The 20,074-nt window shown below is 58.7% G+C and overlaps 2 protein-coding genes across 6 annotated transcripts; both read right to left on the minus strand.

The window, feature by feature from the left end:
* Positions 1 to 2,984: 2,984 nt before the first annotated feature.
* MIDN (midnolin) lies at positions 2,985 to 13,724 on the minus strand. Of its 5 annotated transcripts, none has more exons than XM_053581404.1 (9): positions 13,591 to 13,724; positions 11,692 to 12,341; positions 10,582 to 10,669; positions 10,317 to 10,379; positions 8,113 to 8,241; positions 7,714 to 8,025; positions 7,340 to 7,496; positions 6,787 to 7,047; positions 2,985 to 5,094 (listed from the first exon to the last, which is right to left on the minus strand). In XM_053581404.1, exons 2-9 carry the CDS (start codon positions 11,922 to 11,924, stop codon positions 4,817 to 4,819), a joined length of 1,521 nt encoding a protein of 506 aa, XP_053437379.1. In that variant the 5' UTR covers positions 11,925 to 12,341; positions 13,591 to 13,724; the 3' UTR covers positions 2,985 to 4,816. The 5 variants fall into 5 exon arrangements, with proteins under 5 accessions (XP_053437379.1, XP_053437376.1, XP_053437378.1 ...); XM_053581401.1 differs by having other exon boundaries at positions 7,340 to 7,499; XM_053581403.1 differs by lacking the exon at positions 13,591 to 13,724 and adding an exon at positions 12,429 to 12,549 and having other exon boundaries at positions 7,340 to 7,499.
* A 3,025-nt stretch (positions 13,725 to 16,749) lies between these two features.
* Positions 16,750 to 19,877, minus strand: ATP5F1D (ATP synthase F1 subunit delta). Its single transcript, XM_053581437.1, has 4 exons — positions 19,646 to 19,877; positions 19,010 to 19,163; positions 17,408 to 17,496; positions 16,750 to 17,269 (listed from the first exon to the last, which is right to left on the minus strand). The coding sequence occupies exons 1-4, from the start codon at positions 19,784 to 19,786 to the stop codon at positions 17,147 to 17,149; spliced, it is 507 nt and encodes a 168-aa protein (XP_053437412.1). The 5' UTR covers positions 19,787 to 19,877; the 3' UTR covers positions 16,750 to 17,146.
* Positions 19,878 to 20,074: the final 197 nt, after the last annotated feature.

Consider the following 20,074-nt stretch of genomic DNA (forward strand, 5'->3'; position numbering starts at 1 on the left):
CACCCCGCTGGGGGCACCAGCCTCAAGCAGAAAGCTGTGACCCTTAGTGACCTTCTCCAGCCTGCCCACAACTGCCTCAGCAGGGAGGAGCACTGCCCACTTGTGAGGTCACTTTAATGGCTCAGCTCTCCAATATAGGCTTATATCTTAGTGCCTCTGCCCTGTCTCCCTGTCCTGAGGCTAGCCTGGGACCAAGCTTTTGGCTAACAACTCCCAACATGGCAAATGTCCGCCCCTATTCACTCTGACTACGGTCTTCTGAGTGGACACCTGATCAGAGTCAACACTGGACTCTCACCCAGGCAGCTAGCAGCAACCTGGAATTCCAGCCTCCTGGGTCCTCAACTCTCCCAGGATCCTGGCCAAGCCTCCCAGTCAACTGCTCAAATAGACATCTCAAACTCACTGCTTTCCACAAATCTCCATGCCTCCTCCTGGCCAACCACCTCCCAGTGGACTGGAAACTGCCTTCAGGGCTCGTCCTGGGCTCTCAGCCACACAAGCTACAGTTCCTTTCCCCCTCCAAAGCCCCCAAGGTGCCCATCATTCCTTCTCTCAAGCCCAGGCCAGGTGTTGACACCTCCAGCCTCCTTAGTGTTGTCCTGGCTCCTCTTCCCCCAACCTGGCCCGCCTCCCGGCCTCCATCTCGGTCCTCGGACTTGGAATAATCCCTCAGGGGTCCTTGCCAGCCTCCCCTTCTCCTCTGTCGTAGGCATTTTTCTCCACCAACTCTACCACTCAACTGCTCTCAGACACCCCCGCTTTCAGGTTTCCGGGCCTTTGCTCATGCTACACGCCCCGTCCCCCGGCCTGGAGCACTCTTTTCCCCTGCCTACAACTTTCGGCGAACTTTTATGCCCGCCTTTTGGTCACCAGCCTGAGCGCCCCTCCTCCTCTAGCCGGGGAGGCTGCAGGACCGCTGGGTCGCGCGGTCCAGCCCTCGAGGTCTTGGGGTGGAGGGACAATGCGTGGGCGTGGGAGGAGGTTGCACGCGAACGTGCCAGGAGTCCACGTGTGTCGCCCCCTCTTCCCTCCAGCCCAGGTACCGCAGTCAGCCCGGCGGACGCGTCTTCCACCCCCACGTGTGCCGACGCGCACAGAGTGGGGCGGAGCCGCGGCGCCTACGCACTTGCTCAAGCTCATTCAGCTTGAGACCCGCCTCCGGGTGGCTATCTGGCGCTGCTATTGGTGCCAGCAGATGAGCGAGCGGTATAGCCACCAGTTGAGCAGCCCAGGAGGGTGGACCAGGCCTGGGTGGTCCGACGCGCGCCAGCGGGGGCGGGTAGGGCGCCCTCCCCGCGGTGACGTCAGGCTCCCTTAGCTGCGCGTTGCCCTGGAAACAGCTTTTTCTTCTCGGCGGGTTTCCGGGGGCCGCCCCCTCCCATTCAGCTTTTGTCTCAATGGGGAGAGGGATCAGTGCAGGGACAATCCTTTCCCTTGCGACCCCAGTGGCCTCCTTCCTCTCTGCGGCTCAGTTTACCTTTCCGTGCCTCCACCAGCCGCCCCTCGCCTGCTGAGCCCTTGGCTGGGCAGAGCCACCAGGCAGGGACCCGAGCTCCACCCCTACGTCCCCATCCCTCAGGGCACAGCACCGACACCCTCGGACCCCCAGGCTAGAGTGGGCAGCTAGCTTAGGGGCGGGGGTTCCCTCCCTGCGAGGCGCAGACACTGCCCCAGTGATTCAGCAGGTACGGGACAGATCCTACTTCCTCACCCCACACAGCCAAGGGAGGGGACGGTGACCTTGGTCCCGCAGGCATCAGCCTTGACCCACAGGGGCTGGAGCTGTAAGTGATCTGCTCTCAGGACCACGCTGGGACATTCGCACCCGCTGACACTCGGGCCTTCCTGCCGTGGGTGTAGGATGATTTGGGGTTGACTGGGTGTTGGGAGGGGCAGAGATGCCTCAGGAAGACGCCCACAGGCCACCCTTCGGCGGAGACCTGTCCCCTGCGCCTTAGGGACCTGGTGCTGGTGCTTGGAAAGGTAGACTCTAGTCATCACAGGTCAGATGAGGGGCAGAGGTCACATCATTTAACAAGCACCCCTAATCCCCTGGGCCGCCAAGCTATGTTTCTCTTAGGGCCTCTGTTTTCTCATCTGTAAAATGGGAGTATAATTACTTCTAACTCTTAGGTTGCAGTGTTTAATTGAGGAAATACATGTTTTTAAAAAAGGTAATATTAACTAGTAGTATGACTGTTGTCACATCTGCGAAGCCCCGAAGTGAACGATGAGAACAACCGTGGCTGGGCCCTTGGGGAGCCCCAGGCTGGGAGTTGACTAAGTAGGGTCAGAGGGAAGGGCGGGGTCTGGGCGATCCAGGGCGTGCAGGGGTGGGAAGTTCCCAGGCAGAACAGGCGTGGCCGGGAGAGGGGCGTTGCAGGATGGGGCAAGGCTGGGGCAAAGGCCTGGAGGCTGATGCTAAACCGTCCAGGCTGGGGAGTGGGGAGCGCAGGAATGCAAAGCCAGGGCGTGGCTGAAGAGGGGCCGCGAGAGAGGTCACTCGGGGCTGGCCCTGTAATCTCCCGGGAGCAAGCCGAACTTGCTTGCTCCTGGAAGATGGGACTCCAGGAAGAACACCGCGGGTGGGCAGGCAGGCGGGTTAGTCTGGCAAGGTTGGAGCCGCCTCCCAGCCTCTGAGCGGGTGGTCTGATCTCCCGCAGAGTCCCAGGTCCTCGATCCAGAGCCCACTTCACAGGGCCAGGAACAGGCGGGGTAATGACTGCCGAACACACAGCACCCGGCAAGCCCTGAGGGACTTCCGGCCTCGGGTACCAGGAAGTGGCCGGGCTCCTCCTTCTCCCGCCCTGGCAGCTTCCTGCCTACCTCACAAGCTGGGAAGAGGGCATGGGAACTGCCTGGGGCCTAGGCCCTGGTCCCCGGACTCGGGCACCTCCTTGACCCTCATTCCATCCCAGGCTCATGCTCCACAATGACCAAGTGTGGGGAGAGCCCCCCAGGTGAGAGGCGGCACACCCGCTTGTTTCATTTTCTGTTTATTACTTGAAATCACGGTGCTTGTGTAGGTTCTTTTTTCTTTTTCGATTTTGTTTTCATTACAGAAAGCTCACGCGAGGTGGTGGGACCCCTCAGTCCGACCTCGAAGGTGGGTAATGCTTTCTTGGAGGGCCCTGACCGAGCTGAGGGCAACCGGCTGGTTCTGCCTGGGACCTCCACCCTCAACCCGTGGAGGCACAGACGTAATTTAAAATTCATTAAAAAACAAAACAGAACACACATTTAAATAGGTATCCAAGACAGTTCTTCAAAAAACAAACCCACCCCTTTTCTTTTTTTCTATTTTTCTTCTTTTTTTTCTTTTTTTGGAAAAACAAAAAAACCCAAATCCTCTTGACCTCTACCCTCCGGGATCCCTCCCTCCCCACCCCCCACAAAAAAATTTACAGAGCTACAATTATAACACATGATCACATCAGAAACCATTAACTTTAAACACATAATGGGGGCATGAGGACCTGGGGTTCACCTACGGGGGGGGGACAGGCAGGGTCAGAACAAGACTGACAGGTGGGGCAGGGCCCAAACATTTCCATAATCTTTAAAAAATAAAAAATGAATGGGGAAAAAAATCCAAAAACTACCCCCATTGAAATGGCCCTGGCAGGTTGTTGTCCTTCTGTTGGGGCCAAAGACCCCCACCTCCAGAGCATGGGCATTGAGTGGGGAAGAGTCCAAATTAGACCAGCAGCGGACTCGCTCCCTCCTCCCCCCCCCATAATTAATTAATGCTACACAGCGTTGCCCCTACCCAGGGGATTCACAGCTCAGCATCCCCTGGCCCATCTGACTGCAGAGGAGGCCCCAGACAGTCCATGATCCCATATGCAGGAAAGAGGGCAGGGGTAGCCTCCCCAGCCTTGGCCATTCTCTCCCAGTTTTTCAAGAAATTCCCAACCACTATTGGCTCAGTCAGAAAATTAATAGTCTATAAATACCCCAAGCTCAGGCAGGAGGTAAGGAAAATCCAGGGGTGGGGGCAGAAGGAAATAGCACGGTGGTGGTGGTGGTGGTGGTGGCAGCCTGGTGGCCCTGAGGGCTGGGTGCAGGGAGGGCTGTTTCCTTTCCTGCCAGGAAAGGGTCCCACAACAAACCCAAGGCAGCCCCCTGACCAGCCAGCCTCTCTGCTGAAATTGCTTTCCTTTTTAAAGAAAAAAAAAAAAAAAAGGAAATGGAAAGAGACCCAGAAGAGAAAACAGACTAGAAATGGAAAACAGTCCCCTAGTCAACTACAGGGGATACAGCTGGTATAGGGTGGAGGCCAGAAGTCTGCAGGGTGTGTGTGTGTAGGGGTAGGGTGAGGAGTTGGGGTGGGGTCCTCCTTTCTGGGGCCCCCTCCCTGGTCTGTAAAGTGCTTCATGAGGCATCTACATTTTTGACTTAAAACCTGAATTGGGTGTTGAGGGGAGGAAGGCAGAGCGGAAGGGGGTGGGGGCGGTCTCTTCAGACTCCTGCTCTCAACCATCTGGAAAGACTGCTACATATTTGGAGCTGGGGAAGGTGGGCGGGAGGACCTGGCACATAGGCCAGGGGGAGCCCAAAGAGCCCGGGTGAAAGAAGGGGAGGAGGGAAGTGTGGGAGATGAAGGAGGTAGGAAGCCAAGTCCATGAGAGTTGAGAAAACCATGGTAAGAAAAAAAAAACAAAAACACAAAAAATAACAAAGAAAGGCTTCTGGCTGGGGGAGGGGCGGGGGGAGTGGTCGCTTGCCCTCCAGAGTTGAGCTGTGTTCCCAGTGGAGTTCTTGGCGTCCCCACTGCCCTGGGCTGGGGTTTAAGGGGCAAGAGTGACTGATCCTAGGCCACCACAAACTCAGACTTGATGTCAGGGTTGACTTCTGGCTTCCAAACGGAGTCCTCGAAGTCCAGGCCCAGGCCTGCAGCCTCACTAGGACTGCTGCCACTCCCACTGCTGCTGCTTTCGCTGCGGCCAGCCTTGCGGCTCGATGGCCAGTGGTAGGGGCCCCGGGCATCACGCCGGGCCTTTCTGCGGAGCCGTTTCTGCTGCAGCAGGAGCTGCAGACGTTCAACCTTGCAGCGTGTAGCACGGTTTTCTGTCTGCCGGAGCCGGTCCCCTGCAAAGGAGGTAGAGTACTGTGACTTGGAGAGGCCTGAGAACTGCCTCCCTCAAACACAGAGGACCCTCGGTGGTCAGGCAAATAAATCCCTGCTCTCCTGGATAATTGCGCCAGCAAGGGAGACAGGCAAGGGCATCCACTGCCACCGGTGAGCAGCTAGCTCATGCTCCCAGACAGCTACTTCCTTATCTCCCTTATTAATGGTTTATGCTGCTTGACTGTGAGCAAGGAGGTCAGGGTTGGCCTCTCTCAAGGAAGGTACTTCCGAAACAACCATGGAATGAATAAACTGGATTGTTCTTTTTGTTCTTCCTTGAGACAGAGTCTCACTTTGTTGCCCTCAGTGGAGTTCCATGGTGTCATAGCTCACAGCAAGCTCAAACTCTTGGGCTCAAAGCAGTTCTTTTGCCTTAGCCTCCTGGTAGCTGGGACAACAGGTGCCCACAATGCCTGGCTGTTTTGTTTTAGAGATGGGGGTTTCACTCTGGCTCAGGCTGGTCTCAAACTCTTGAGCAGAGGCAATCCACTAGCCTCAGCCTCCCAGAGTGCTAGGATTACAGGCATGAGCCACCGCACCCCGCAATAAACTGGAATTTGAACCACATAGCTGCTTCTGTGACTTGAGGAGGACATTTAGGCTTGTGCCTTGGTTTCCCTCTTTTTTTTGAGACAGAGTCTCACTTTGTCACCCTTGGTAGAGTGCCGTAGTGTCACAGCTCAGGGCAACCTCCAATTCTTAGGCTTAAGTGATCCTCTTGCCTCAGCCTCCCAAGTAGCTGGACTACAGGTACCCGCCACAACGCCTGGCTTTTTTTTTTGTTGCTGTTGTCACATTGCTGTTTTAGCTGGCTGGGGCCAGGTTCAAACCCGCCACCCTTGGTATATGGGGTCAGTGCCCTACCCACTGAACCATAGGTGCCGCCCAGTTTCCCTCTTTTATGAATTAGGCTGTAAACCTCTTTTTTGAGACAGAGCCTCAAGCTGTCGCCATGGGTAGAGTGCCGTTGCATCACAGCTCACAGCAACCTCCAACTCCTGGGCTCAAGCGATTCTCCTGCCTCTGCCTCCCAAGTAGCTGGGATTATAGGCGCCGGCCACAACATCCTGCTACTTTTTTTTTTGGTTGCAGCCATCATTGTTGTTTGGCAGGCCCGGGCTAGATTTGAACCCGCTAGCTCAGGTGTATATGGCTGGCACCTTAGCCGCTTGAGCCACAGGCGCCAAACCTAGGCTGTAAACCTCTTGATGGCAGTGACCACTATCCCAGGAAACTGGATGGGGAGAAACCCAGATGTTTGGGGAGGGAGCTTCCTTGCTTTTTCCAGCTCCCTAAATGCTAGGGGTGGAGGGAGGGCTGTGGCTCCTACCCCAACCGGCCAGGCATGAGCTGGCCATTCATAGAGCCTCCAAATGCCATCTGTATATGGGGGTGTGGGGGTAGGGAAGGAGGTGCCAGGAGGAAGTGAGGCTGGGGGGCCCCTTGGGAATGCACAAGGACACTTTGTGCCCTGACACACATGCCTCCTTCTCTCTAGGCTACAACAGAACAGGGACAGAGACAGCTGCTGCTCCCCCCCAGCTTCCAGGGAGGTCAGCTGCTCCCTTGCGCAGCAGCTCACACAGAGAGCCCTTGAGAAGCCAAAGGATGGATGGGTGGGGACAGTGGGACCCTGAGGTTGGCCAACTCACCCTGGGGCTTGCACATGCGGATCTGGCTCTGGCCCTGTAGCAGGGAGGACTGGGGTGCTGCCAGCTTCTCACAGGAGGTAGTTTTAGATGCGAAGTCAGGGGCCGTTGCACATTGGGCATGACAGCGAAGCTGAGTCAGCGAGGGGGGCATGCCTTGGTAGTGCCTTGTGGCGCTCAGGAGGTCATTGAGGATCTGCAGGATAGTGCCGATGTCTCGCCGTGGCCGCCCACTGCTGTCCTGGCAGTTGGGGTGCAGTGTGCCTGTGGCAGAGGAGGCTATGAGCACCTAGTGTGCACACAGTTATGTGTACAAATGTGCACAAACACACAGACAAGGGTCTACATATGAGCTTAAGGAGTCTGGTAGGCATGTGGCCTCATGCATGTAGTGGCAGTGGGACACATGCCCTTGTGTAGGATCATACATGTGCATGGAGATTCCTACAAGAAAGATGAAGTTACCATTCAGACAAATGTTCATGGGTCTCCTTGGAGCCCTAATGTAATTAACTATACAGGGTTGCAAGACACAGGTGAGTGCCACAACACCTACCAGAGAAGGTCCCTGAGAAGACCCCTGGGGCATGGTTCACAAAGCTCTCAATGACGGCACCAGGTTTTCGGGAGCGGGGTGTAGCACTGCCCCCTGAGGAAGAGGTGGTGCTGGCACCAGGGCTGATACTGCTACTGACAGTGGGGGAGCAGTCCATCTGCTGTCAGGGAGGAAGGAACACATGAGTTAGGGGGCCAGGGTCAGGGTGACACCACCAGCCCAGAATCTAGACAACCCATCTGTCCAAAATCAGGGGACCACATTCCAGCCCAAGGTCTAGAGATAACCCATCAGCCCAAAGTCAAAGGATAACTTTTGATTTGAGAGATGTATTTGTTGCTCAGAGCCCTGGGGTTAACCCTTTGAAAACTCACTTCAGGGCAGGTAGGGGAGGCTGCATGGGATCGAAAGGAGCCGGCTGTCACAGAAGAGGATGAAGGGGATGGGCTGCTGGGTACTGGAAGAACTCGGGCAGCACTGGATACTGGTCGGCAGGGAGAAGACACAGGGGTGGTTATGCTGGGATCTCCTCGGGCAGCTGCGGCTGCAGCGGCTGCAGCAGCCAGTACATGGCGGTGCTGCAGTGGGGCATGCTGGGCGGCAAGCTGCAGCTGGACGAACATCATATGGTCACCCACTCGAAGTGCCAATGTCAAAGGTGAGCGGCCTGACAGGAAGTCACTGACCTGTAGAGAGAGTAGGTCCATCAGTCTAGGTTCCGGCCTGCGTTGCCCCTAGCCCAGCCCGGCCCGGTCCCCCCAGCGCTGTGTGACCTGGGGCCTCTCGCCGCCCCTCTCTGGGCTCTGGGGTCCCTGTCGGTGCCACGGATGCTTAAATAAAATGAATCTGTATTTCCGGAAGCCTCTTCCGCCAGCCCGGCCTGGCCCGGGTGCCGCTGAGGGCTGTGGGGGACAGAGGCGCGTCAGACAGGGGGCCTGGCCCTCCCTGGCCAACTTGGTTCTTTAAGGGGAAACTGAGGCCAGAGGGGGAGGGGCCCAGCTGGCCGTTACTGACCTCAAATAATCCTTACCTCACTTTTCCCCCACCCTCTCAGGCCCCCAAATCCTGTGGATACAGGAAGGGGACCAATCTCAGGCCCCCTCACAAGCTAAGTCACCAGGCCATCGAGTGGGTGGAATTCCTGGATAAATTCTTCCATCCTAACCTTTGCTTTCTCAAGATAAATATTTATCTGTCCTGGGTGGGGCAGAGGCCAAGGGGGCGGCAGCTTGCTGCAGGAAGGGGGCCCTGACCAGTCAGTCCCTGGGGCTGGAATCTCCCAAGGCCTCGACACACCCTGATGAACATCAACCCTCTGATCATCCTCCCTCCATGGTAGGCAGGGGTGTATATGACCCTGCACTCAGTGAACCCCCTATTCTGGTGCCTGGCCAGCGCCTTGGTCTCCCCAGGGGCCAGGATGGGGGGGGGTGGTTTCTGAGAAGTGACACAAGCTGGAATGACTCAGAACCGACCGCCTCCCAGCACTCCCTCCTAGCGCTCAGTCTGCTGGCAGTGGCTGGCGTAACCTTCTCTGCTTGGGGCCCATGGGGAGGAGAGCAAGGAGGGCAGGGTGCAGCCTTTACCCCAAGACCCAGCCTCCACTGCCCCCCTGCCCCAGAGATACACCTCACTAGAATGTCTTAGGGTAGCTTCCTGAGAGGAGCTGACCCCCCCAATTGCCCGCCTGCAACTTCCTCCCTGGGGAGGGCAAATGGGCGGGTGTGACTCTGTGCCAGTCAGGGAAGCAACCCTGGGGAGCCCAGTCACTCCACCCAGTGCCCCTCTCTCCTCCTGAAGCAGGCATGGGGAAGATGTGAACCAAATATGCCCTGGGCTCCCCTGCCAACCCTCAGTGGCAAAGAGCTCTGTTCACACTTGTTCCAGCAAATCACCTGCAGCTCCTACCTGGCTCCCTGGACCCCAGCTATCCCAACCCCACCACAGACCACCCAGCTCCCTCCCTCCCCCCTCCTCTATTGCTGCTTGGGGAGGGCAGGATGCTACATGTCAGGAAGGAGGAAGGGGGCCAGGGCCTAGGGCAGAAGGAAGGGAAGAATCTGCCACCAAAGCTGTGGAGCAGGTTTCTAGTGGCTGGCCAAGGAGGCCTAGGAACCGGCCCACCCCCTCAATAGGGCGGGCAGCAGCCTGCTTCCCCCACCCTGGCACCGGGTGGATTGCTGAGGCCTGTGTCACCCTCTTGGGAGGTGGCCAGGGCCCTCCTCTAAGGAAGGCCCTACCACTGCCAAGAAAATGAGAAAAAGAGGCAACAACAACAAAAAAAAAAAGGCTGCAGCAAAACCGGGAACCTGGGTAGGGTCAGCCCCAGCCTCCCTCCTGGCTGGTTACTAAATATTTTCCTAACATCCTGTCTAAGACTTGCTGGCCCTAGGGCTGGGCACCCCTGCCTCCTCCTCCTTTAGGGGCAGAGTTTAGGGGCAGAGAACAAAGGCCAGGAGAGAGAAGGAGGGGGGGAAGAGGAGGAGATGAGGTCCCCACCCTCCACAATGGGGTCATGAAGGCGGAAAGAGTGTCACCAATGTGGGCTCCCCCCCTGCAAGCAGAAATGTAAAAAAGGAGAAACTGGCTTTGGGGAAACCACAGTGGCTGGGGGTGGGGGAGGTGAGGGTGTTCTAGAGAAGGGCATACAGGGCTAAGGAAGCAGATCTTGGGTCTGAGCCCTGTGCCAAGGTCACCCCCAGAGGCAGGCTTGTGAAAGCTTCATCCCCTCCCCCACCATGGCAGCCACCGTGGGAGAGAAAGCCCTCAAGGTCAGGTGGTGAGTGCTAGGGGCCAGAAAGGAAGCAGAGTGACCAAGCCAGGCTGGCACCAAGGCAGGGTGGAGGCTCCTCCCCTCACCCACAGGCCTACTGGGTGCACAAACACTCCCTAGGTTCTCTATAGAGTGGCGGAGAAATGCCCTGTCAACTGGGGCTTTCCCCTTAGGTTAAGAAGGGGCTGGTGATGTGGTCCTTACCTGGGTCTCCGTCAAACTTTCAAGGGCTTGCATCACAGACTGCTCCGGCCTGGAGGCCTGAGACTACAAAGAGGGAGGCGGAGAAGGCAACCTGAGTGCAGGTTCCCAGCCCTGGGCAAGAGCTTCAGGGTGGGGGGACCCTGCTTGCTGGAGTGGGCTGCCCTTGCAGGGGAGGGAGCTCCACACAGTGTGTGAGGGTGGCTGGGAAGAGGGAACTGCCTGCCTGTGTCTCGGAGCCTGGGTGCACCACCCCACAACTATTTACCATCAAGCCCGCTTCCACAGTGGGCACCAAGGTCAGCTTGCTGCCATCACCCACGCCGAGCTCCTGCAGCTTCCCCGAACTGAGCCGGCTAGGGAGAGGAAGGAAGAGGATGAGACTCCGTGAAGACAACACAGGGACACGGAAGCGGAGGCCGTGGGGGAGGGCTGTGCTTATGAGAGGAGAAGAGAGAAGTCACTCCCCCCCCACCCCTTCCTGGGTTCCAGATCCGGGGCCCCCAGCCTGTGAAGTCTGTCTGGCCCTGGGAGCCCCTATGCTGACGGCTCAGAGCATCTCTTCCCCGGGAACCCCAACTTTAGGCTCTGACATTTCCTTTGTACCTCAACGAGACATTTTGTCATCTTCTGGGCCCCAGTGTGCCCTTTGGCATCCTCCTCTGTCCCCACAAAAGCAGCTCCTGTCTGCAATCTCCCAACATTAACCTAGGCTCCTCTCTATGGGCGCTGCCGAAGGGCTTATTTATGTCCGAAGAGAGGCCTTGAGGGGCTGCGTTGGCCAGGCTGCCCCTCCTCCTTCCCTCCCACCCTGGCGCTGGCCGCCGCCGCTCAGACAAAGGAGACCCTCCCCCTTCTGCCCCTCCCCCACCGGGGCTCCTCCGCAGGGGATGGACATTGCCTGTCCCTGGAGGCCGCGGGGGGAGGGCTCCCCGGCCCGAAGGCGATTTAAATACTAGGGAGGAGGGGGAGGCTGCCTGGAGCGACGATGAGAACAAAGGGGGGTGAGAGACACAAGGGGGGAGAAAGCCAGACGCCGGGGACCGCCGAGCAGATGCGGAAGCGGCAAGGATGCAGGCAGAAAGGGGGCGATTAAGGCCCCCACTCCCGCAGCTGGGACCCCGCGCGGCCCTGAAATTCCTGCTTTTCCTCAAAGTGGAACGCTTAAATCCGGCCCGGGATGCCCTCGCAGCCCCCTTTGTGAGGCGACCCCCGAGCGGGGGAGGGGACCCGAGGCAGGCAAGGCCGAGAAGAGGGCGCCCGAGAGCGCGCGACGCGCCCCCGCCCCTCGTCTGGCCACCCTCTTCCTACCGTACGCCGCGCGCTCTTTGTTCCCGCCCGGGGGCCGCGAGGGCCGGGGGCAGCGCGCGGTACCTACGTGTCTTTGTGAAGCAGGGCTAGGCGCTCTTTGGGCACTTTGAGGCGTTGCGACAGGCGCCTGCGCAGCCCCTCCACCGTTTCATCGGGCGGCACCGACAGGTCGTAGCGGGTGCCGGTCGTGCTGTGGATGGCCAGGTTCATGGGTGCCGCCTCGGCCGCCGGGCCCAGCTCGCAGGCGCTGCTGGGGGCCCCGCGCCGGCAGTTCCGGGCGCTGCCGGGCTGCGGCTCCATCCCCCGCGCGCGAGGGGGGCCTGGGATCCGCGGTTCGGCACCAATCCCCACCAAGCCTCCGGGGCAGGGGCCAGGAGCTCCCCCGAGTAGGGGTCCGCGGTGCACTTGGGGTCAGGAGGCAGCACGCGTCCTCTTCGAGAACGTCCCAGTAGTGGAAAGCGAACCAGAAATCAAAAATCCGAGTGGCGCTCCGGGGTCGCGTCAACTCCTTGGGGCACCTTCCGGAGGTGGGGACTGCACTCGCGGCTCCTTTAAAGGGCGGCTGGCGAGACAGAGTCGCGGGGCGGGGGAGAGTCCCAGGGAGGGGGCGCCTTTCGGTGGGTCCCGTTTGGTGTTGTCTGCAGCTCGGGTAGCGCTTCCTCGCGCGTCCCCTCCCTTAGCAACAGTCACAGCCGTCTCCGCCGTCGCTCTGAGGATCTGGGGGTGAAAGTAACAAGAAAAAAAGTTATAATGTATCAACGTTCCAAGGGGCGGGGCTGCCGCCCCCTCCCATTCACTACTTACTCCGCCGGCCTAGAGCCGACCAATCGGCGCGCCCTGAACGCCTAGTCGGCCGCGCTTCCTGGCCAATGGGAATTGCGGCGGCGCTGCCCCACGTGGCAGCAAGGCCCACCCTTTCGTCCCGCCCCGGCGCCTGGGCGACCAAGGGGAGCGCGGCGGAGGCGGGGCTGGCGCCGCTCCGTGCCCGCCCCCGCGCCCCCGCCCGCGCCGCGAGCCATTCATAAGGGCCCGGAGCCCCAAACAAAGGGCGGGCGGGCCCGTAGGGGCGCGGGACGCCGGTTTGGGGACCGGTCTTCTCCCCCGCGTGGCCCCAGGGGAGCGGGCTTGGCGTGGGGAGGGGCCGCAGGCCATTGTTCTCAGAGTCGGGAGGAGCAGGAAGGTGGGGGGTTCCCCATTGCGTTCGACTGTCCGCGAAGCAGCCGCCAGGGAAAAAAGGAGCGTGAACCCCGTGCCTCATGGACGGGGTCCCAGGCCCGGTGGGTCACGGAGATGGTTTAGCTGGCCGGGCCTCCCGGTTGGTGGGCGTGGGACTTACACCGAAGGCTGGGTGATTACACCTCGATGATGTGGCAGGGACGAATGGTGCCGGGAGGGCCCCTCTCCGTCTTATGCCACCTCGAGTTCCAGTCCCCGCCCCCCATTCCCCGGGCAGGGCCCGTTTCCCGAGACGCACCCGCCCGAGCCGTGACGTGACGCGGCGTCCCCGGCTGCGCCCGCGCGCGCCGCCGGGGGCTGCGGTGAGTCAGCAGCGTCGGCGCGCCCTCTGCCGGCCCCACCCGGGAGCGCTGTCGGAGTCCCGGGGGAGGGGGCGCCGCAATAACCCGGGCAGGGTAGGAGGACGACGAGACTACTGGCAGGCGGGAACCCCAAAATGGACACAAAACTCTGTGTCCAGAGACTGGGATTGCGACCGCCTGGCCTGGGAAACTAAGGCTGGACTGGCAACTAGTTCAAGGTCACTCGTGAGGAAGGGGGAGTGCCCCGTGCGGGCGGGGCGGGGGCTGAGGTCCGGCCAGGGCGGTGCTGGCTACGCAGAGCCCCTCCCACCCCACTCCCTTCCCCGGTGGGCCTCCCAGGGTCTGAGGCACCGGGATCCCTTCCTGCCCCAAGAACAAAGGAAAGTGGGGGTACCCTTCTCGGACTGTGGGTCCCACTCTCCACTCACCGGGCGCAGCCAGTCCTACGTCCCAACAGTCCTGAAAGTACCCCTTCCAAATCCGAGTGCGTAGTGGCCGAGTCAGTCTGGGGCCGAGCTGACGGTCCCTGAGCCTTTATCCGCGGCGCCTTCCCTCGGGGTGGAGTTTGGGCGGGCAGGGGGCGGGGGGGGTTGGGCGGGTGGTGACGCAGCTGGCCCCCGCCCCTGCCTGCAGGTCAGGGCCCGGGGGCTAAATAGGGCATAGGCAACCGGGCCCCCAGGCTTCGCCCATTAAATAGGAGAGCCCTTTGAATGCCACTGAGCTTTAGTCTCCCTGTACTTGGATGCATCCAAAACCGGCCACCCGCGCTCTGCCCCGCCCCCTTTCCCGATGCCCCAGGAGAAAGATGCCCCTGTCCGCGTGGGGAGACAGGAAGAGGGGCCTGAGTCAGTGGCCACCGGCCAGGAAAACAGGCCGGAGTCACCTCCGTGGAGTGGGGGTGCCCAAGCCAGCTACCCGGCAGCCTGACCACCTGCATCCTTTAAACTGTGACCTCAGAGGACGTTTATGGAGCGATTTGGCAGTGCCAGACCCGGCTTGTGCCCTGCCAGTTACCACCTGGGCACGCTGTGTGTCAGCAGAAGTAATTGGCCTGAGCTTCAGTTTCTCCAGAGCTGGAGAGTGGAATGAGAGACTACACAGAGCTCACTCTGAGGCCATTGCTCCATTACCGAATGCACATATGCTAGTATCCAGCCTTTGGAGTGAGCATAATCACCTACTTTATAGATGAAGAAACTGAGGCATCACAGCCAATGACAGGAACAGGGTACCTCTCCCAGTGGGTCACTCTGGGTGGATGGCTTCCCAGGGTGGGTATGAGGCCCTCTGTCTGCCTTGATCAGAGGAGGACTCCAGGCTCTACCCCAGCATCTCCTGTCCACTTACCTGGTTTCTTCCTTTGGTCTGACCACCTCCATCCCCTCTCTCACCCTGGGTGCCCCTCCCAAGGCAGTGCTCCTTTCCAGGTCTCCATCCTGCTCCCACCCAAAGATCCCTGCAACCTCTCACCCCCACCTTGAGACAGGTGCACTGAGGCACTCCCAACCCAGCAGGGAGAGGCTAAAAGATTCAGAAAGGGGTCACAGGAGCTGGGGTTTGAGGGACGAATAGGAGTTTGTCATAGAGGATGGTTCTCCAGAAAATGGAAACAGCTTGCATACTGAGCTCTGGGAGCTCAAGTAAGAAACTTCAGGTGGAGGGCAAAGACCATTTGTAGGTTGTGGGGTCATGCTGAGGGGCTCCAGGTGGGACCTGTTGGGCTGGGTTTGTTCTGCTTTTGGAGGAAGCTGTAGGCTCTGGGACCAAGGGCCTTCAATGTTTGAGAGCACCTTTGGTAGGGCAGAGGGCCTCCCTGACTACCCCAAGCCCATCTGACCTTCCTCTCCTCTGGGCAGGTGGCATTAGCCTGAGGGTTACCATTGGGGTGGGCAGGGCTCTGCATCCTGGAGAGCCAGTTCACAGTAGGATACTTGGGGTCGTGGGCTCATGCTGGACACTGGGGCAAAGGGAGGTTACCCTGTGTGTAACTGTGGGCCTTTGGGTACAAGATACCCTGGACCAGTCAGAATTAATAAACATGCTGAGACATCTGAGTCTTTCCTTACATGGAGCATCCACATGGTCGAGTGGTCTGCTCCCAGGTGTGAGCAGGAACCAAGAGACACTGAGCGGATCTTCCCAGGCTGGGGACAAACCCTTGTAGTCTGTCCTGCTCTGCTAAGTCCAGGGCCTGCCTTCAGGGAAGTGGTGTGACCTCTTGGCTCATGAGCCCCTGCCCCAAGATGCCCGTGGTCAGCACCAGCTGTTCCTGCAAGATGACATCAGGACTCACACTTCCCCAGAGGGTGGGGATGGGTCCCCAGTGTGAGGTGTGCTGGCCCAGGACAGGCACTCAGTGCCAGGTTCCTTCTGCTGGGATTCTGCCAAGCACCAGCTGTGCCCCGAGTCTTATTTATAGGGCCTCATAGCCTGGCCAGGAACTGGAGGACCTGGGCTGAGCCAGGGAATAGGGTTCGGGGGCGGGGGGGGGGGGGAAATTGCAGTTACACTATGGCTGGCACAGCCTTCTCTGGGCTGGGTACCTGGAGAAGCAGGAGGCTGGCCACTTACTTGTCCCTGAGAACCAAGGGGAAGGGCTCCAACAGGAGGCCTGACAGTCACCTGATCTGCTGCTCCCCTCCCCAACTGGAAACATGCCTGGGGGCTCCTGCACGCACTCAGATCTCACATCCATGTCCCACGTGAAAACACAGGGTGTCATTCACATGGGACCATGACACAAGCATTAGCTGCCTATCTGTGCTGACAGGCTCCAGCTGGACATCCTGTCAATGTCCTGGCCCCAGTGACAAAAGCAGGTGTAGAATGACTCTTCACATACTCACACCCCAAATATTCCCACCCTAACCCACCTTGACAGCCCTGAAGGAAGGTGGGGGTGGGGGCAAGGGAGAGGAGGCAAGGAGAACCCTGCCCCCACAGCCCCTTGACATTACCCTCACCACCCAGGGCTGGTGCCAGAGCCACCTCCAGCATTTCTGAAAGGTGGGGCAGTGGCAGGGAACCACCCCCTTGCAGGACTTCCCTGCCCCATCTGGCCCCACCCCAAGGCCTGTGTGCCCACAGAGGTGCCCACACCACAGGGGATTAGGCACCTGGCCAGGCGAGGCCACCCACAGGCTGGGTGTGCACAGGGAGGGTAGCCTGCCTTTTTCCAGGGCTGGTGGGGTGGGGCCAAGGCTGCCAACAGCTTGGCACTGCTGCCTGGTCACAGCACCACGCCCGGAGACCAGGAAGCCACACAGGTATCTCTTAAGTGCCTCCAAGCCTGGACCCAGGAGTGACAACCACACACTTCCCCTTACCCGCTATCCTCAGCCCTGGCTGGTGACCTTAACTGCACCCACCCTCTTGGGGAGATTAGTACTCTGTCCACTGCCCTCCTGGCTGCACCCCTCCAGAGCTGCCCCATACATTACTTGCCACTTTCAAGAACCCTCCTATCCCAGAGGACCTCTTGGGCCAAGGCACTTAGTCCCTGTTTCATAATGGAAACAGAGTACCTGGGGAGAGGCCCAAGAGGGTCTCACTACCACAAGCAGGAGTGACAAAGCACTGTACACAAGTCAGGATTCCTGGTCTTTAATTTGGGGCAAAAGCTGAGGGCAGGTCATCTGTGGAGATGGCTTGGAGCAGAGATTCCAGTGACAGGCTCTGTAGGGCTGATGTGCGAACCATCAGGGTCGGGGGTGGCAGACCCTCAGTTCCCAGACCTGGCAAAGTTGGTGAGGGTTTGTTTCTCCCAGATTCTCCAGCACAAAGACAGGCCCTGAGGGCCCCAGGCAGAAGGCTGAGTGGTGCTGCTCCCTAGTGGACTCGAGGACAAACATGGCTTCCCCAAGATGAATCTGGGGTTTGCTGGCTCCTGCTGGACAGCTTGGGACACCTGGGAGTTGGTTCTGCCTATCCCCTCTCAGCTCCAAGCCTTGGTCTCCCTGGTAACAAGGAGCATGCACCACCTGTCTACTCGAGAGCCTTCACCAGGGCCTCGTTGGCCTCAATGCGAATCAGGATCTCTGCCCTTGTGGCTTCGTCTGCTGCCCCTGACAGCTCCGCCTGGGCCTTCTCCAAATTCGCCTTGGCTGCCTGTAGGGAGTGGGTGGGGAGTGAGGACAGAGCAGGGACCCCAGCCTAGGATCTGCCTTTCCACTGGGCTCCCTCCCCAGTAGCTAGAGAACTTTTAGTTCTCACCTGCTCTGAGCCTGTTTCCCCTCTGACACTCACCCCTAGGTCCAGCATGTCCAGTGTCACTGCTTCTTCAGCCAATAACTGCACTGAGGAGTCGGCATTCACTGTGACAGAGCCACTGCTCACTGTGAGAGGGAAAGCATGAGACTTCACACACAATCAAGTCTACATCCTATACATACTAACAGTCATGTCCAAGGGTGACCCCCAAAGGACTGATCCTAGGACCCATAGGGGGAGATGTCTGTAGAGAAAGAACAAGACACCCCAAGAGAAGATGAAAGGCAGGAGGAGGCCCAAGGACATACATGGGACAAGGGGACCACAAGAGGCCTCTACTGGGGGAAAGCACTCCCCATTCAAGCTAACAGCCCAGAAGTTGAGCTAGGATCAGAGGCAAAACAGTACTGGGCTCAAACCTAGCTCCACCACTACTGACAAGTGGTGCTGGAGAAAAGCTTTCTTAAACTCGGTTTCTGCCCCTTTTTCACCAAAATTCACTGTCCCTCTCCCACATACTTTATTTTTAGGTTTGGGTTTTGAATTTTTTTTTTCTTTTTTTTTTGAGACAGAATCTCATTATGTGGCCCTGGGTAGAGTGCCGTGGCGTCACAGCTTACACAGCAACCTCAAACTCTTGGGCTTAAGCAATTCTGTTGCCTCAGCCTCCCAAGTAGCTGGGCCTACAGGTGCCTGCCACAACACCCGGATATTTTGTTGTTGCAGTTGTCACTGTTGTTAGGCAGGCCCTGGCTGGATTCGAACCCACCAGCTCAGGTGTATGTGGCTGGCACCCTAGCTGCTGAGCTATAGGTGCCAAGCCAAGTTTTGGATATTTTTTTTGAAAGAAAGAATGTCACTCTGTTGCCTAGGCTAGAGTGCTGTGGCATCAGCCTAGCTCGAAACAACCTCAAACCCCCAGGCTCAAGCAATACTCCTGCCTCAGCCTCCTGAGTAGTTGGGACTACAGACACACACCACCATGCCCTGTTCATTTTTCTATTTTTAGTAGACAGGGCATTTTGCTCTTGCTCAGATAGGTCTCAATTTGAGCTCAAGGAATCCTCCCACCTCAGCCTCCCAGAGTGCTAAGATTATAGGCGTGAGGCACGGCACTCATTACCTAATTTTTTCTGATAGGGTCTCATTCTGTCGCCCAGGCTGGAGTGCAGTGGTATGATCACTGTAACCTTGAACTTCTAGGCTCAAAAGATCCTCCCACCTCAGTCTCCCCAGCACCTGGGACTACAGATGTGAGCCACCATGCCCAACTAATTTTTTTGTTTTTAGTAGAATCTTCCTATGTTGCCCAGGCTGGATCCTGCTGCTTCAGCCTACCAAAGTGTTAGGATAACACAGGCATAAGCCACTGCACCAGCGCTCCAACCTCGCTTAGCTTCTCTTCCTAGTGTTTACCTATCCCCCCAGACCCATCACACATTGGTCAATTCACAGCCAGTCATAAGCTGGGTGAGAACAAGGCCTTGCCTTGTTTGCCTCCGTTATATCCTGGATGCTTACAAGCTGTATAGCAGATAAGTCTCTCAAACTTTACTTTTCTTACAGGTCCAACTGAGATGGAGGCTGACCTGCAGGGACATGCAGTACTGGCTCAGTTGCACCCTCTACTGGACTTACCAAAGTACTTGGAAGTGGTGCCATCTTCTGCGTGGACTATGACCAGCCCCGGGCGCAGGACCTGCAGAGTGGGCACATGGGCCGCCAGGATGCCAAAGGCTCCGGTCAGCGTGGGCACGTCCACCTGCCGGACGTTGGCACCATTGAAGAACACCTGGAGACAAGAGGACATGGAATCCCGTTGCTTCAGGCCAACCCCACCGCCACAGAGACTCAATTTTCAGTATTTCAGTGAAACGGGTCAGAGAAGGACCTCGCACAGATGATGATAAGGGATAAGAGAGGCACCGCGCCAGCCCAACGCTGGGGGCTGATGCTTCTTCAGTTTTGGTGCTGGGACAGCTGCGCCTTATTTTCCTCGTCTTCAAAATGGGAATGCTAGGGAGACATCGGGAGAGCACAGTAGTGTGCCAGCCCGGGAGGCGCTGAAGGCTTGGCCGGAGGGGCACGTTGAGGCCCACAGGGTACAGATTCCGGGGAACAGGGGGAGGAGGCTCGGGCTCCGCACCAAGCTAGAGAGAGAGCTGGGGAACCAGGGCAGGGAACCAACGATTCCGCGGGCTGAGAGGGTCTTGCCTGCTAGACCGTACGAGGAGTAGGTGCGCGAAGCCTAGGGATGGCGACCGCGGTCCGAACCTGCGTAGGGGAGGCGAAGATAAAGGACATCTGGCCCGGGCCAGCGGCGGGGGCCGGGGCGGCGGCGGCCTCAGCGTAAGCACGAGCCTGGCGCACGAGGCGGCCCAGGACCGGGCGACGGAGCAAAATGGAGAGCAACATCGCAACGGCAGGAGGCGAGCAGACTGCGGACCCCGGCAGGACGCGGGCAACCTGTAGGGCGAGGAGAACGACTCTCAGGGACTTCTGGGAGGAGAAGTCTCGGCGAGGGCGCACGCGCAAACTACGACTCCCGGCGGGCAGCACGCGACCCAACGCTAACACGCCGCCGGGCGCTAGGCATTGTGGGGGTTGTAGTTTCCTTCCGGGAGAGGACACAGGGTCAGGTTGGGGCGGTGCGACGGTTCTGCCGGGAGGAAGCGGGGTGGGAGGATCAGCAGCGTAGCGAAG

The sequence above is a fragment of the Nycticebus coucang genome, chromosome 2, assembly GCF_027406575.1.
Source record: "Nycticebus coucang isolate mNycCou1 chromosome 2, mNycCou1.pri, whole genome shotgun sequence".
NCBI classification, from domain to species: domain Eukaryota; kingdom Metazoa; phylum Chordata; class Mammalia; order Primates; family Lorisidae; genus Nycticebus; species Nycticebus coucang.